At 42.1% G+C, this 15,436-nt stretch overlaps 1 protein-coding gene across 1 annotated transcript in view; it reads left to right on the top strand.

Annotated features, from left to right (window-relative positions):
- Positions 1 to 3,687, top strand: part of LOC118594061 (transmembrane protein 45A-like) — a 74,961-nt gene extending 71,274 nt beyond the window's left edge. The window contains 1 exon segment of the mRNA XM_036203846.1: positions 3,166 to 3,687. Coding sequence (XP_036059739.1) covers positions 3,166 to 3,259 — 94 coding nt within the window. The 3' untranslated portion in view covers positions 3,260 to 3,687.
- Positions 3,688 to 15,436: the final 11,749 nt, after the last annotated feature.

Below are 15,436 nucleotides of genomic sequence, written 5' to 3'. Positions count from 1 at the left end.
TCCTCTGAGCTCTACGCTGGAGCAGCTATGACACTGGGCGCTGAAAGAGAAACTTGAACTGTTGCCTTATCCAGCTCCCAGATGTCCCTCTTTGGCTTTGGAGCAGCTCACTTTGCTTTATAGATAGATGCTTTCTTCCTCCTCCTTCGGGTTGTTTCTGTTCGTTCTGTTTCCCTCCCCCAAAGCATGTGCATCTGCTCGTTGTTAAGGCTGGCTGGGCTACTGAGTCTTGCTCTCTTCCCCTGTTGTTCCAGGCTGACATCTGGGCCTCATCTCCTTAGGGGCTGGGGAGTCTTCAGGAACAGTACCAGGATGCAAGGAAAAGCTCTGCTTCGTGTCTGCTCCCCTCCAGAGCCAGCAGATGACTACTGTCTCTTCATGTTTCAAAAGCCTTCAGATGCCTAATACATGGCTTGTCTGCTAACAGGTCCCCCAAAACAAGAAACTAGCTTTATTTTCCAACCTCTCCCAATCCCCATCACATGTTGTTCTAACTAATCTCTTTGACAAGACAGTTCACTTTACTTGGTATATTCACACTAAATGCCCATCCCTTCTTTGACGCCTTCTCTAATTCCTCTGGCCCATATTGATCTGTTTCCTGAGCTTCAGTAATACTTTGACTTTAAATATTGTTCCTTATAAATTGTAACGTTGACTACTTGCTCGCATTAGCCCTTCCCAACAGCTAGACTGTATCCGCATGTGAAAACAATCATTTGCATATCCTCATACCCACTGGCACATTGCCAGACATGTAGTAAGTGCTCAGTTAACATTTGTTAGCTGTTTACTAGATTTCTACTTCAAAGGTACTTAAATACAACCTTCATTTGTTTAGAAATCGTATTTTATATGTTTCTTGATTTTCCTTTAATATTGATATTGAAAAGATAAGACCAGGAGTTTAACTTTCCCTGAACTATTTTGATGCATATTTAAGCAACAGTTTTAAAATACCACAAAGATTCAGCATTAAAAAAAAAAATTCAATATTGTCTTTCAGTGAGATCCCATGAAAAACTCATTCAGTGTTAACTTTGAGACTAAGGAGGCTTGAGACTCCTTTTGTCAGGGTTTGACTCTGAAGCGGTTGCTTACCCACAAGTCGTTACATGTCAGACATTGTATCCAAGTTGTCTGACATAGCACAATGGCTGCCACATAAGCACCTCTAAGTTACTGAATTCTCCTCCCGAAATCCTTGAAAGATGATGCAAAATGTCCCTAGTTTTGCAAAATAGTGGTTCAGTGGTTCAAGACTGCCTCATTCTATCCCCGGCCTGCAGTCTTGATTGTGTAAGTTTGTCAGTGAAACCTATCTGTTTGGAAATATTGTTGTATATTTAATGTGTTTATATATATAGACACACACATACACACACACACACACACACACACACACACACACACACACACATACATATATATATATATATATATATATATATATATGTAGTTCCGTTGCAAATAACTATTTCAATAGCCCTTGCCTATGAATAAGGAAGCATTGCCTATTTCCTGATGAGTTTTCCACACAGTGAGTCATGTGAGCCACTGGGAAGAACAATGCAGGGCTTGCTAACACACCAGGCACATCAAGTTTCTTAGAAATAACTCTAGTGTCAGCTCTGCTCTTTTCCACAGTGATTTATGAGAATACGAAGCAAGAGCAGAGACACACCCTGACCTTGATTCCCAAAATTTTCCCCATTCTAGTAACTGGCAATTGTGCTTGGGTATTTATTTATCTATTTTTATTTATTATTTATTACTGGGGATGTTATTTTGAGGGGGTTTTGTTTTGTTTTTGAGACAGGATCTCACTATGTGGTCTTGACTGGCCTAGAACTTTCTATGTAGGCCAGGCTGGCTGCAAACTCACAGATCCATGTGCCTCTGTGTTCTGAGTGGTGGTTTAAAGGTATGCACCACCATGCCAGGCTTCAGTTCCTTTTTATTATCCCTGCTCTCACCCTGCCTCACAGAACCATTTCTCCATGTAAGCTACAAATGCCTAGAGCCTGATAAAGGTGTGCATGTGTCCAAGCTTGGTGGTTTACAGCAGTAGCAGCTACAATCCAGAGAGAAAGAACAGGAAACAGTGGGTGTAACTGGGTCTATGCTAACATTTCATTCCCAGTAAAGCAGCCAGGAGTTGTTTTGTTTTCCACATGAGTCTTCAGAAATGAACATAATTGATTAATCCCTTTAGTCTTACATGGATTGATGTGGTACTATGTGGAAAGGATGCGTGGGCTTTTGTAACAGGCCCTTAACTTGTTACAGAACATCAATCAGCCTTTCAAAATGGAAGTGGTTTGGTGTGTTCAGAATGCATGAGCTAAATCAGTAGTCAATAATTAAGGCAAATGACTGCGCAGTTTTTTCTTGGCTGTTGCATCAACAGAAATTATTGATTCTGCTCAATTGCTATTTAGTGGAGATGTTCATGTTAGTGGGCAGTGGCTGAAGAACTGGGAACCTCTCTTGATAGATGAGTGACATGACCTCTCAGATTGCTCCACATGTCAGCGGTGTGTCAAATGTGTCCATGTCATAGGTTAGAATCACTTCTGGCTCTGGTGAGGGTTATGCCAGCAGGTGGGATGAAGCCAGTGAAGCTTTTGTGTGGGATCGGAGCCCAGGGAATGAGGGACTGTATGACTAGAACAGGACAGAACTGAACTGGCAAAGGGAAGAGAGAAAATAAAAATCAGAATGTAAACTGGCTGTAGAAACTTTTCATAAAGAGACATTCAGCCCAGGCTTGACATGTGCCTTCACTTGGTCTGTCACTCTAGGGAAAGGTCATGTCCTTCCTTCCAGGAAATGACGTCTCTTTGCAGTCCGTAGGTAGTGGTGGGTTTGATGTAGATGTTCCACCAATGTCACATTTATCATAGTCAATACAGTCTCCTGCTTGTTTTATAAATGATCAGTTGTGCATAACTAAACAATCTCATAATACATTTGAGAGACACATATTTCCTGTTTACTTAGACCTTTGCTGTAGTCTGTACACATTTTCAGGTCTCTCAAAGTCAAATAGAAATCATTTTATTTTGGGGATTGCCTCTGTTCGTTGTAGGAATAATCTGCATATTACTCTAAAGTATTGACCTTTGATATCATGTAACCAGAGATGATTTTCTTTTTCCTCAGGTTAGTAAAATCTAGACTTAAGAAGGTGTGCACCTCAGAAGTTGGACTCCTGAAAAATGCTGAACGTGAACACGAATCAGAAGAAGAAGTGTGATTTTGATGGGCATCCATTCTTTCTAGACAAGCCTTCTCTTTTTGCGTTGCCTTTGTTAATGGCTTTGTCTCTTGACCTTTGAAGAACAGCTGTCTGAGGCTGACTCCGTGTTGTTTGTATTTCCAGTTTTGTTAAAGTGTTGGACTTTAAATGTCTCACTTTCTTACAGCTTTAAAAGTACCTTGGGTAATAAATTCACTTTGCATATTGTGCATGCCATGATATTCAGAAGCAATAAGTTTTCCAAAGTCATATATAGTTTCATGTCTGTACTATGAAAACTATTTGTTTTATTTTCCTGATAGATACCATCAAGATTCATGACCTTGCCATCACTTGTGATTCATTCAATGTTGAATTTTACTTGTTTGTATTGTTGCCACAATGAAAAATAAATGAATGCATGCACCTCTGTGCAAAAACCTCAACTCCTCACTTTTTTTTATTGAAGTATACTTCACCCTCACATGATATAGAAGAACTTGCATATACAGAAATTCCTTTCTTTGAGACATTTTTATATGAGAAGCTTGATGCAAAAAGTAGACCAGAAGTCTTCCTGTGAGCTTTCTAAAAGATAATGGCATTAAGACACATGGTTTCAAAGATGTCAGAGACTAGGAGAGGAACATTATGGTATTAGCATAGCCTAGCATGACCACTCTGCCATGCCCTTACACCAGTGGTTCTCAACTTGTGAGTCATGACCCTCAAAAGACCATCAGAGAACATAGATATTTACATTACGGTTCATAACAGTAGCATAATGTCAGTTATGAAGTAGCAATGAAAATAGTTTTATGCTTGGGGGATCATCACAACATGAGGACCTGTATTAAAGGGCATTAGGAAAGTTGAGAACTACTGCATATAATCCTAGGTTTAAAAAGTCAGAGCCATGTGCCATGTTGGCCAAGAAACTCCTAGTGGTGAGTAAAAAGTTCATGCATATAATTCAGACTCTACCATTACCCACTCTCCATGTCTCTCACAAATTAACACATCCTCCTCTCTACACTTGACCTTAGTCAAAAGGCCAAAAAGATGATTCTTCACTCTAAAGTAAAGTGATCAAATTGACGTAATAAACAGAAGGACCCTTTCTTACTATCACATTTGATGAATCTCTCATGAAAGCAAGGGGAGAACTAGCTTAACCTAGTGTTACACAGAAAGGCCTACTGTAACAGAAAAAGGAAAGGATGCAGGAATCCTGGAAGGCGTGCTAAATGTGGAGAAGGTGACACAGCCTCTGTGTCCATGGAGCTGAAACACAGACAATGAAACCCAGAAGGCTCCCTGGCATTCCAGAACTCCTGCAAACCTAGAAGCTGCCTGGTCATATACACATCACAGCTGTTCTGAAGAGAGGGGTGATTATATTCTTCAGACCCAAGAACTGGGAGTATTCATTTTGTTAAACAAGATAGGAAAAAAATCATCCTGAGTGAGGTAACCCAGACCCAGAAAGACAAACACAGTATGTACTCACTCATCAGTGAATGTTAGAAGCAAAGCAGAGGATAACCAGGCTACAATCCACAACCCCAGAGAAGCTAGGTGAAGAGGAGGACACTAAGAGGGACACACACGGATCGCCCTAGGAAGGGGAAAGGGTTAAGATCTCCTGGGCAAACTGAAAGGGGGAATAGAGGAGACGGGAGGGGAGGTGGGAACATGGGGGAGAGTTGGGGAGGGAGAGCAATGAAAGAGATATCTTGGCAGAGTGTACCATTAAGGGGATGGGGAGAAATCTGCACCTAGGGAGAACCCCAGGAACTGAAAAGATTGTCCCAAGCTAAGACGCATAGCAATGGTGGAGAGGGTTCTTGAACTAGCCTTCCCCTGCACTCAGATTGGTGTCTACCTAATTGTCATCATAGAACCTACATCCAGTGATAGATGGAAGCAGATGTAGAGACCTGCAACCAAGCACTTGGCCAAGATCCTGGAGTTCAGTTGAAGAGAGGGAGAAAGGATTATAAGAACAATGGGGTGTCAGAATCATGATGAGAAAAACCACAGAGATGGCTGACCCAAACTAATGGGAGCTCATGGACTCTGGACTGACAGCTGGGGAGCCTGAATGGGACCAAACTAGGCCCTCTGAGTGTGGGTGAAAGTTTCGTGGCTTGATGTGTTTGTGGGTCCCCTGGCAACGGGACCAGGTCTTACCCAAGGTACACAAACTGGCTTTTTAGACTCCATTCCCTATGGTGCAATGCCTTACTCAGCCTTGATGAAGGAGGGAGGAGCTAGGTCTAGCCTCAACATGATATAACAGCCTGTGTTGACTACCCAAGGGAGGCCTTACTCTCTATAAGGAGGAGCTGGGGTGGGATGGAGATAGATGCAGGGAGTGGAAGAAGAGGAGGGAGGGGGAACAGGGGTTGGTATGTAGAAGGAAAGAAAATCCTTTTTTAAATAAAAAATTATATAAAGGCAAAAAAAGATTTTAAAATGACAGATATGGGTGCCCAAAGGTGGCCTTAAGCAATGAGTGAGTAGTGCACTCTGGAATATGAGGTACCAATGTGTCATGGTCCTCTGGGATCATGTTCTGCGCATGTGCATCCCAGAGTTAAGGGCCCTTTTCTAGTCTAACCACATTCTGTGACTATTGCATTTGAGTTTCAAAGGAACAAGTTAACAGCCAGTTAGTTGAGACAGAAGTCACTGGTATCTAGGTCTAACCAACACAGCCAAGGTTAAGCCTGGAAGTTTGAAAGCCAATGAATGCAAGTTCTCTACTGTGTTTATGAGAGCCCAGAGATCTCTACTTCTCCAGGCTTGAACCCAGAGACTATAAATAAGATGCAACTCTGGAGTTCTCAGAACCTCTGGGTCTCAGACCAGCTTGGGGATGTCTTCGTACAGTTCCTGAAATAAAACTTTTCTTGCAAATGTGTGGTTATACTGTTGAGGTTGTGTTTTATGAATACTGTTTTTGGAACAGCACGAAAAAAAATTAGTAAACTGGGATCTAAAGCCCCAAATAGGAAAGTCTTTTATTTATTTCCTTCACCCAGTGCCAGGAAGTCTCAGTCCATTCGTAGAATCTGGAAAGATGTTGGTTTATCAAAAAATCTACTTTGGTAACTTGTTCAAAATAATGACAAATATAACAAAGTATAAAAGGTTTTCTGCTTTAGAAGCCAGGATGAAGAGAGGCAGCTCAGCCATACTTACCAGCCTGTGGGGTAGTTAGAAATGGGGTCAGTCATTCAGCAGATGTGTATTGTTCCATTTCCAAATGCTAAGAAGTAGTCAGTAAACTAAGAATGGAGTGATGTTCAAGCCAGAGCTGTTGTCTCCATCATACATTCCTGGGGGAGAAACCGGCAACAACGAAGTAAAATATAAGACTGGAAACTGAGGCGACCAGTGACGTGAAGAAAACTAAACTCAGGAAGAAGAATAAAGAATGATGAGGTGATAAGTGCCATTTTGCCAAGGGTCCTTCCCCAGAGGTCTTTTTATGAAGAAAAATGGCACCCATGCTCCACTTTTATGTGAAATTATGGTGTTTATGTTTCCAAAAGATTAGACTGTACCAGGCCAAGATTTCCTCAAAGACAGGACAAGATAGGGGTCCCCCTCCCCACTTTACTCCTTGCTTTGTCCCAGCTGTCACCAAGCTGAAGATTCAGTTCCTGAAGTTCTGCCACATTTCCTTCATGAGTATCTCATGCTACATCACCATAAACCAAATAAGAAACCCTTTTAGCCACCCAGTAGGAATGATGTACTGATTGCACAGACAGGAGTGTAAGTGGTGGGAGCAGTTACTGAGTTACCCTTTGCTGTTGGTGGGGCACCTTCTCAGGGGTCTTTGTAATCCCCAATTTCCTTGACTTGGCAATCACAGCATCTTCTTGCATTTTGAAATAGGCAGCCAGGTCCTGATTGTACTTCTCTTAACCTTGATTTCACTTCATCACCAAGGAGATTATCAAGGTGCTTATTCTGTCTTGAATATGGATTAATTAGGTGAGGCAGCAGCCACTGTGTTACAGGAAAAACCAGAAATAAAATGAAGCAAGGAATTCTCCCAAACACAAGTAAATGATTGCCAGAACTGATAAAAGAAAAATTAACATACATGGAAAATAGAACCCAACACTTTGTATTCTGTTAAATACAGATAAAGGAAAGTAAAAGAATAGAGGACAGGCATACAAAAATCTGAATTTCCCCAAAATAAATGTAAATGGAAATGTAGTGGGTAGCCATCCCAGCATTGGCCTGGAAGTTCCAACCCCCACTGAGGCTTCAGTAATGGTCACGCCCACAAGGCGGGGCAGGGGAGGAAGCGGAAGACGAAGGATCAGGAAGAGCTCTCTCTCTTGGTTCCTGGACTCTGGACGCTGGAGGTAGACCGAGCAGAGTTCTCTAGAGAACACCGCCGGACTGCGCTATACCCTTGCCAGACCCTGTAACCTACCCCTTCATTTGTAAGTTACCCCACAAAATAAACCTCCCTTTTAACTACGTGGAGTGGCCTTAATAATTTAACCAATATGGAAAGATAGTATTGCTTTAAGCTTAGAGGGATGTGTGCTTTCAAGAGCTATTTAATGGGTAGAATAACAGGCTTCTAGATTCACCCACTTAAAAAAATCTCAAAATGGAGTCCTCTTAAATTAAATTTGAAAACAACTATTTTTATCTTAGTATTGTGTGGGTAGAGATCCAACTCAGAGACTTTCACATGCAAGGTAAGAACAGTAGGCTGGCATTCCCAATCTCTATTGTTCCAATTCTTAGCACAGAAAATTTTAACCCCCAAGTTTCAAGGTGTTTTACTTTAAGACTTCAATAGATTTTCCTTCAAAACTTCAAATTCATTTGTGGCAGTCAACTAAATATTTTACGTACCTTATTTTCACTAACAGACAAACTTTCCTAAGCCTTTACTGTTTTTACAGACCTAATTTGTTAAACCCATAAATAAAGCTGAAGAAATTTAAGTCTTACTGAATATTCCAGTAGTGTTATCGACCTGATGAGTTTTGTAGAACTATGTTCCCAAATTTGTGAATCAATTGTACATTTGTAAACTGGTTTAAATCTGAACAGACAAAATTGTCTATAAGTTACAGACATCTACAATGTTGCACATGCCTTTGACAGTCTTTTAACACAAAGCATCAATGTAATAATGGTTGTGATCCTTTCATTTCTGTACTTTATTCTAAGGCTTGTTGTGAAGAAATGAGTTTGTTTATGGCGGGCAATGTTTGTGAGATATTAAAGCCAAAGATAACTGCTTTTGATAGTGATTCTCAGAGCACATAACATAACCTGAATTCTGTTTGTGCCAAGTACCAAATCCTCCACTCAGGTGTCCCAACCTTCTGTGTGCGGGGAGTGTACCATCCAGGTCCAGCCCTGCAGCCTGTCATGTCACTGAGATTCCATTATTGTTTAGCCCTTCCTTTTAAGCCTTTCTAGAGGTGGCTGGCTTCCCTAGAAGACTGACTTATGCAGAAGATCTTCCTCCTTCGTCTTACACAGAGGCTAAGAGGAGCTATAAGGAGGAGCGCCTGGTTCCGAGCCTCACCTCCCACTCTGTGGATGTCAGATGCTCGAGGGGTGATGAGGTGTATAATGGTACCTTTGTGTGCTGGCTGCTCTGGGGTCCTCTGACAGCTTATGGGAGGACGGACACTCACAGAGAATGTTCCCTCAAAGAGTACAGTACACTAAGAAACCCCCCTTGAGATGAGTGGGAAGCCATCCCAATTAACACGTGTGTGTTTAAACATGAGATTTAGATGGAGCATCTGTGAGGTATAAAGACTTGTGAAGATGACATAATCCTACATTTTCCACATGTACATTTCCTATCTGATAAGACCATTTACTTTTCGTGCCTACTAAAGTGATATATCTTGATGGCGTGTAGTGCACTCTCTTTTCAATTCGACCAACACTGAAAAGGCTAGCTATCAGGAGTTTTAACACGAAATGCTTGAAGCAGGGTCTACTTACAGGTGTTGAGTTTGTGTTCACAACATTTCCCCCCTGCTACTTCAGACCCCTTCTTCTGTCACTATTTCTAAAGCCCAGGGCCAAAGCCAACACTGTGTCATATGCTCTGCAACCTCTGTCGTTAGAAACAACATCCTCCTCAACATTATTCTAGGGCTGAAGAAGACCATACTCTTTGTCTCTCTATTTCAGCTACAGAATCTCTGCCCACGCTACCATGGACAGTGAGCTACAGACACTGAAAGGAAGGTAGCCCCTGAAAGGTCATGCTCTCTATGGTCCAGAAAATAATATGCGATATCCATATTTCCAGTTTTGAAAGTGTGCACTCAGTAAACAAATAGCGAACATAAAAAGAGACAGAACAAATATTGTCACATAGACAAAGGCAGTAGATATATTGCAGAACATCAAGTCAGGTGACAACATATGACAGAGACAGCTGGGGTGGCCTGATTGAGAGCAAACAAAGATGGCATTATTAAATCGGGAGCCTATAACACCCCACAGAAATGTACTAGGGAAGCCTCATTGAGACACTCAGCTGGAGTTCCCAACTAAGTTTTTTTTCTTATCAATGAGCTGCTTTCTCATCCCACCTTAGGGTTTTTTAATACCACAGGACAGAATGAACAACAGCAACCTCTTTGAAATGAGTTTCTCCCTTCTGCCCTTCTCAAGGGCACAATGGGTTTTGTTTGTTTGTTTTTAAATTTTCCTTTTATTGATTCTTTATGGAGTTGACATCACACATTCCAATCCCACTTCTCTCCCTGTCCCCTCACACCCTCCCTCTGCCCTTGCGATCTTTCCGCCTAAACAAAACCAAATTGAAAAGCAAAAAACAAGGCAAAAATAAAAACAGAAACAAAAGCAAACAAACAAAAGAAGAATCGTAAAAGCTGTGGTGTGGCTCATTGAGTCATACAGTTTAGTCCGTTCATCTTTGCTTGCAAGTGTTCATTGCTGTGAGTTATTGGTTTGGCTCGAGGCTTTTGGTTTCTGCTACACCACCTCACCAATAATGGCCTCTCACTGGGGCTCCTCTTGGATATTCTGTTGTTGACCTGTTTCATGGAGATCCTGCTGTTTTTGATCTGTAGTTTGGTCCCCTTCACATGCTCCAACAGTTCATAGATTTGGTGTTGGGGAGGGCCAACTCATAGGCCTGGTTCAGAACCTGGGTGGTAGCTGGGCTGGTCAGCTCACTAGCTTTCCCTCATTGTCACTACCTGGATGGGCTCTCCAGCACTGCCTCGGCTAGCTCAGCCAGTGCAGCCTACAACAATGAGAAGGACCAGTTCTTTCTGGGGCCCTCAGATCTGGGTCTCCCTCACTCATATGGTAAGTGCCAAATCTACTGTTTTGCCCAAGCGAGATGCAGGGCCCTCCCTCCCTATTGCTTTGGGGGCATATGAGAAGGGCACAATGTTTTAATATCCTTAGCTGTTTGCTGCTGTCCTTTCTTCCAGAGTTAAGGGTTCAACATGCCATAGATTAGGGAGATTTAGAGGTCACTTAAACACTCTGGGACCTGAGACAAGGAAGGGTTCCTCTCTCACTGAATCGGCTTTCAGTAAGTTTAAGCATCACATGTGGCAATTCACCAACATCCATTAGTCTTTAGGAAAGAACCCCCAAATCAGTGTTGACAATGGTTCAAAAATCTCTCAGAGGCCCAGGCTCACAGAAGGAGATATCTTCTGACACCAGAAGAGGGAGCTCCTTCCATCTCCAAGGTTCCTAGTGCTTTATAATGGCTGTTACTTCTCAGGTGACCTTGTTTATCTCAGTATCCTGTTCAAAGGGAAAGCCACCAGCTAGTTTTGACTTGTCTGGCGTTTGAACCAGAGGTTCTCGAGCGGGATGGTAAGAACAAGGGTGCTTAGGAAACATTTCCACCCCAATGTTTTTCCATTTCCCGTCCCTTAAGAAATGTGTTTGTTTCTGCAGAGTTGGTGATCCACACCAGGAACTTACAAAAGAATTATAAAAATCAATTCACACCCCAGTGCAAGAAATTGCTTTCATTTATTCCACATCTGATGTTCTGATGTGTTTACACGATGGGTAAAAGGATGAGGCCTGAAAGGTGCTACAGAATAGGGTAACCAGAGGAAAAGACTATAGTAATGATGCTTCCCTCTAGTGGTAGAGTGTGGGAAAATGTCTCATAATCGGAGTTGCTCCCTAAACCCAAATAGGTCAGTAAACTGAAACAACACAGGCTGTTGCCATTACTTTTGGTTGCCCACAGGTCTGTGGCTGAAGATAGTTTTGTGACGGGACACAGAGGCTGAAGCTGGTACTGAACTGGAAGTTTCCTCCATGCTGGCTAGCTTTCCTGGAACCAGAAGGTGCTACGCAAGCTGATGAGGGAGAAAAGTCCTTAAGAGTCTGATCCAGCTCTGCACCTGTAAACTACAACAGCCAGCCTGGCAGAATATGCCATTGGTGCAATAGCAGCATTAATGTTATGGGGGGATTAACTGCTTTTTGATTAGATTATGGTCCCATTTCAAACAGGACATAAGTCATAAACTGGGCCAAGAACTTGTTGCTGGGGAGGTCATACATCCTAAGGGAGGGCCTACTGCTATTATTTTTCTAAGTGACAGTATAAAGCCACCCCCTATCTCAATGCCCATGGATTGGTGCACTTCTTGGCCTTCATCAGAAAACCTTCTTTTTGCAGGGAATGACAGTTAATACAAAGTCTCATCACTAATGACCAAAGTGTAGAGAATAAGTGACTCTGGGGTACTCAGTCCTAAATGGACATCTGTATCACCACCTCCTACCACCCCCAATCCCTTAGGCTCATTGCCTACCTTTTGGATGAAGCAGGATCATTGCACACATGAACTCACAGCCCTGGGATTACCTACACAAGACCTGCGTACAATCAAATCACAGCAATGTTCCAACATGGATTTTGGAGAAGGGCACACGAGGCCCCACTCCCATCTGAAGAACTATGGACAGTTGATGGCTTCGTGAGGCAGAGAGAAAGTTTTCCTCAGGAATATGGCCCAGAGTAGGTTTCCGATGCTTCAGTGAATAGCACCATACCCATGTGCATATGTACAGCACTAATTGGTCACAGTTGGTCTAAAAAAAGGACATGGAGCTGGTAGGAGGCAAGTTGGGAATTCTAGAAGGGGTTGGAGAAGGAGATTAGAGAATAGATATGACCAAAATACATCTACAAAATTCTCAAGGAATAAATAAAAATATTACTTAAAAAGAGAGGTAGAATTTAGACTAATTTTAAAAGTCTTATATTTTAATTTATTAATACAGAAATGCATTGTTATAGATTTAATTGTCTACTAGATTCCTCTACTTCATATTTTGAAGACCTATCCTCCACCCATGTGCCTCAGAATGTCACCTGGTTTTAGGTATGGTGAAACATATATTCATTGGAGTAAGGTAACCTCTAGCTCAATATGACAAAGACTCTTAGAGTAGGGGGAAATTAAAAGAGATTGAGAAGACTGTGTGATTACAAAGACTGATTTTAGTATGATGACCTGCCAGTGAAAAACCAAAGAACAGAACCAAGTGACAGCAAACACCAGAAGCTGGCAGACAGACAGACAGGCAAGGACCAGACAGATCTCTGCCCAGCACCTTCCAAAGGCATGTGATTCTTCCAGCACCAGGATCCTCAGTTTCTAGTGCTTTGAGGCAGCAATCTCTGTCCTTTAGGCTACTCAACTTGTGGTATTTCGTTAAAGCATCCTTAGAAAGCTGATAGATTCCCATTACTTTAACATTAGTTTTGAATGTAATGATTTAGATATCAAAAGACAGCATGCATTTGATCTGGGACTAGTATATTGAGGGTATTCAGTAAATACCAAGAATAAAGATATTTCCCAGATTTATTACCATCCATGAAATGCATCATCTTTCATGAAAAACATTTTGGAAGCCTGATTTGGTTATTTATACTGTCTTATGGTTACATCAAGTTGATGTGCTTCCTCAATCTATCCTGCTGTCATTAAAACAGTCCTCAGATAGGACTGTTCACATTTGTAGTGAAAATCATTTGTTAAGCTAGGCGGTGGTGGGGCACACCTTTAATCCCAGCACTCAGGAGGCAGAGGCAGGCAGATCTCTGTGAGTTCCAGGAAAGGTGCAAAGCTACACAGAGAAACCCTGTCTCCAAAAACCAAAAAAAAAAAAAAAAAAAAAAAACGAAAAAATAAAGAAAATCATTTGTTGATCAGTTATTTCTGCACAGTCTCTGATATCCTCAATATACCAGCTGTGGTAGTTTAAATGAGAAATGCCCCTTGTAGGCTCCCTAATCGAATACTTGGTATCCAGTTGGCTGTGGTCTTTGAGGGTGTTGTGAGGCCTTTGGGAGAGCCTTGCTGGAAGAAGAACATCCCTGGGGACAGATTGTGGGTGCTTATAGTCTTCCCTACTTCCTGTTGGCCATCTCTGCTTTGTGCTTACATTTGAAGATGTGAGCTCTCAGCTTCCTGGAACTCCTCTGCTTTTATGCCTGTAGCTTGCTGCCATGCCTCTGCCCCACCACAATGGATTCTCATCCCTCTGAAACCGTAAGTGAAAATAAAGCTCGTTTTTGTCCCAGTGTTATGTCTTGGTCATGGTCATGCTATGTCTTATCACACCAACAGAAAGCAAACTAACACAGCTGTGCTCTATCTAGATCATAGATTCCTTGAGTGTTCTTTATTTGCATACTCCTTTTAAGCATTCTCAGTTTGTGGGCCTCTTGTCTTTCAAAATGCCTGATACTTATTGCAGAGTATTCCTGGTATTAGTTCTCCAGAGAACTACAAACAATAGAATAGACTGTGCTTTACAGCTATTTCGTCTGAACATTGTTTCCTGAAGGCAGGAGAGACACAAGACTCAGGAGGTTAACAAAACCTATGCAACTCAGGAAGTTAACAAAACCTACACAATTCAGGAAGTTAACAAAACCTACACAACTCAGGATGCTAACAAAACTTATACAACTCAGGATGCTAACAAAACCTACACGACTCAGGAAGCTAACAAAACCTATACAACTCAGGAAGTTAACAAAACGTACACAACTCAGGAAGCTAACAAAACCTACACAACTCAGGTAGTTAACAAAACCTACACAACTCAGGAAGTTAACAAAACCTACATGTAGTATGAATCTTAAAGAGTCTTATTAATAAAACTCAAACCCGAGGCCAGTTATTGGGGTGAATGCTGGAAGATCAGAGAAGCAGAACAAGCCACAGCTATCTCACCTTGCTAGTTCCTCAGGTGATCCTGTTTCCTCAGGCTGGAAGCTTCTGAGTCCTCCTCCACATGAATCTCAGCTGAACTGTGTTGCTCCAAAGCTTAACTAACTACATGCTTTTTCCTCCTTAGTTCCTGGTCCTCAAGCCTTATATACCTTTTTCTTTCTGCCCCCACTCCCTGGAATTAAAGGCGTGGGTCACCATGCTGGCTTAGCTGTTTCTAAAGTGGCCTTGAACTCAGAGATCTGGCTAGCTCTGCCTCCCAAGTGCTGGGATTAAAGGTGTGTACCACCACTGCCCAACTTCTGTTAGGGTTTACTCTTCCCATTTTCTAGCCACCATTTCTGGCTCTGTTCTAGTGGCTGTCTGTTCTCTGACCCCAGATATGTTTATTTCGGGGAACACACAATATTTCAGGGAACATAATACCCACCACACCTACACATCTCAGGAAGCTAACAAAACCTACACAACTCAGGTAGTTAACAAAACCTACACAACTCAGGAAGTTAACAAAACCTACACATCTCAGGAAGTTCAGAAGTAATAGTTGGTTTCATTCTTTATATGCTTACCTGTTTGACCTATCATCCTACCTGCATCTAAACTTGCTCTTTTCTGCTACCTACATCCATGTTTTGATGCCCTTCCTCCTTACATGTGCCCTAGCCAAGTCTGCCATGCTGCAGATGTCTTCCTCACTTAACTCAGCCTCCGACTTCCCATGCTAAGTGGGTCACCTGTGAAAGGATGCTTGATCTCCAAAGGGTGCCCTGTTCTTCCTTTCTACCTCTGACTTCCCACATTCAGTGTCACACATGAGTGATTGTCTCCCCTACTTGACACTGACCTTCCATACTGGCTTACTCATCCTCAGCACATAAATGTCTCTTCACCCTGCTTTGGGTGTGGCAGCTTA

This window comes from Onychomys torridus, chromosome 12 (assembly GCF_903995425.1).
Source record: "Onychomys torridus chromosome 12, mOncTor1.1, whole genome shotgun sequence".
Taxonomy (NCBI): domain Eukaryota; kingdom Metazoa; phylum Chordata; class Mammalia; order Rodentia; family Cricetidae; genus Onychomys; species Onychomys torridus.
This window is presented reverse-complemented; position numbering and strand designations above follow the sequence as displayed.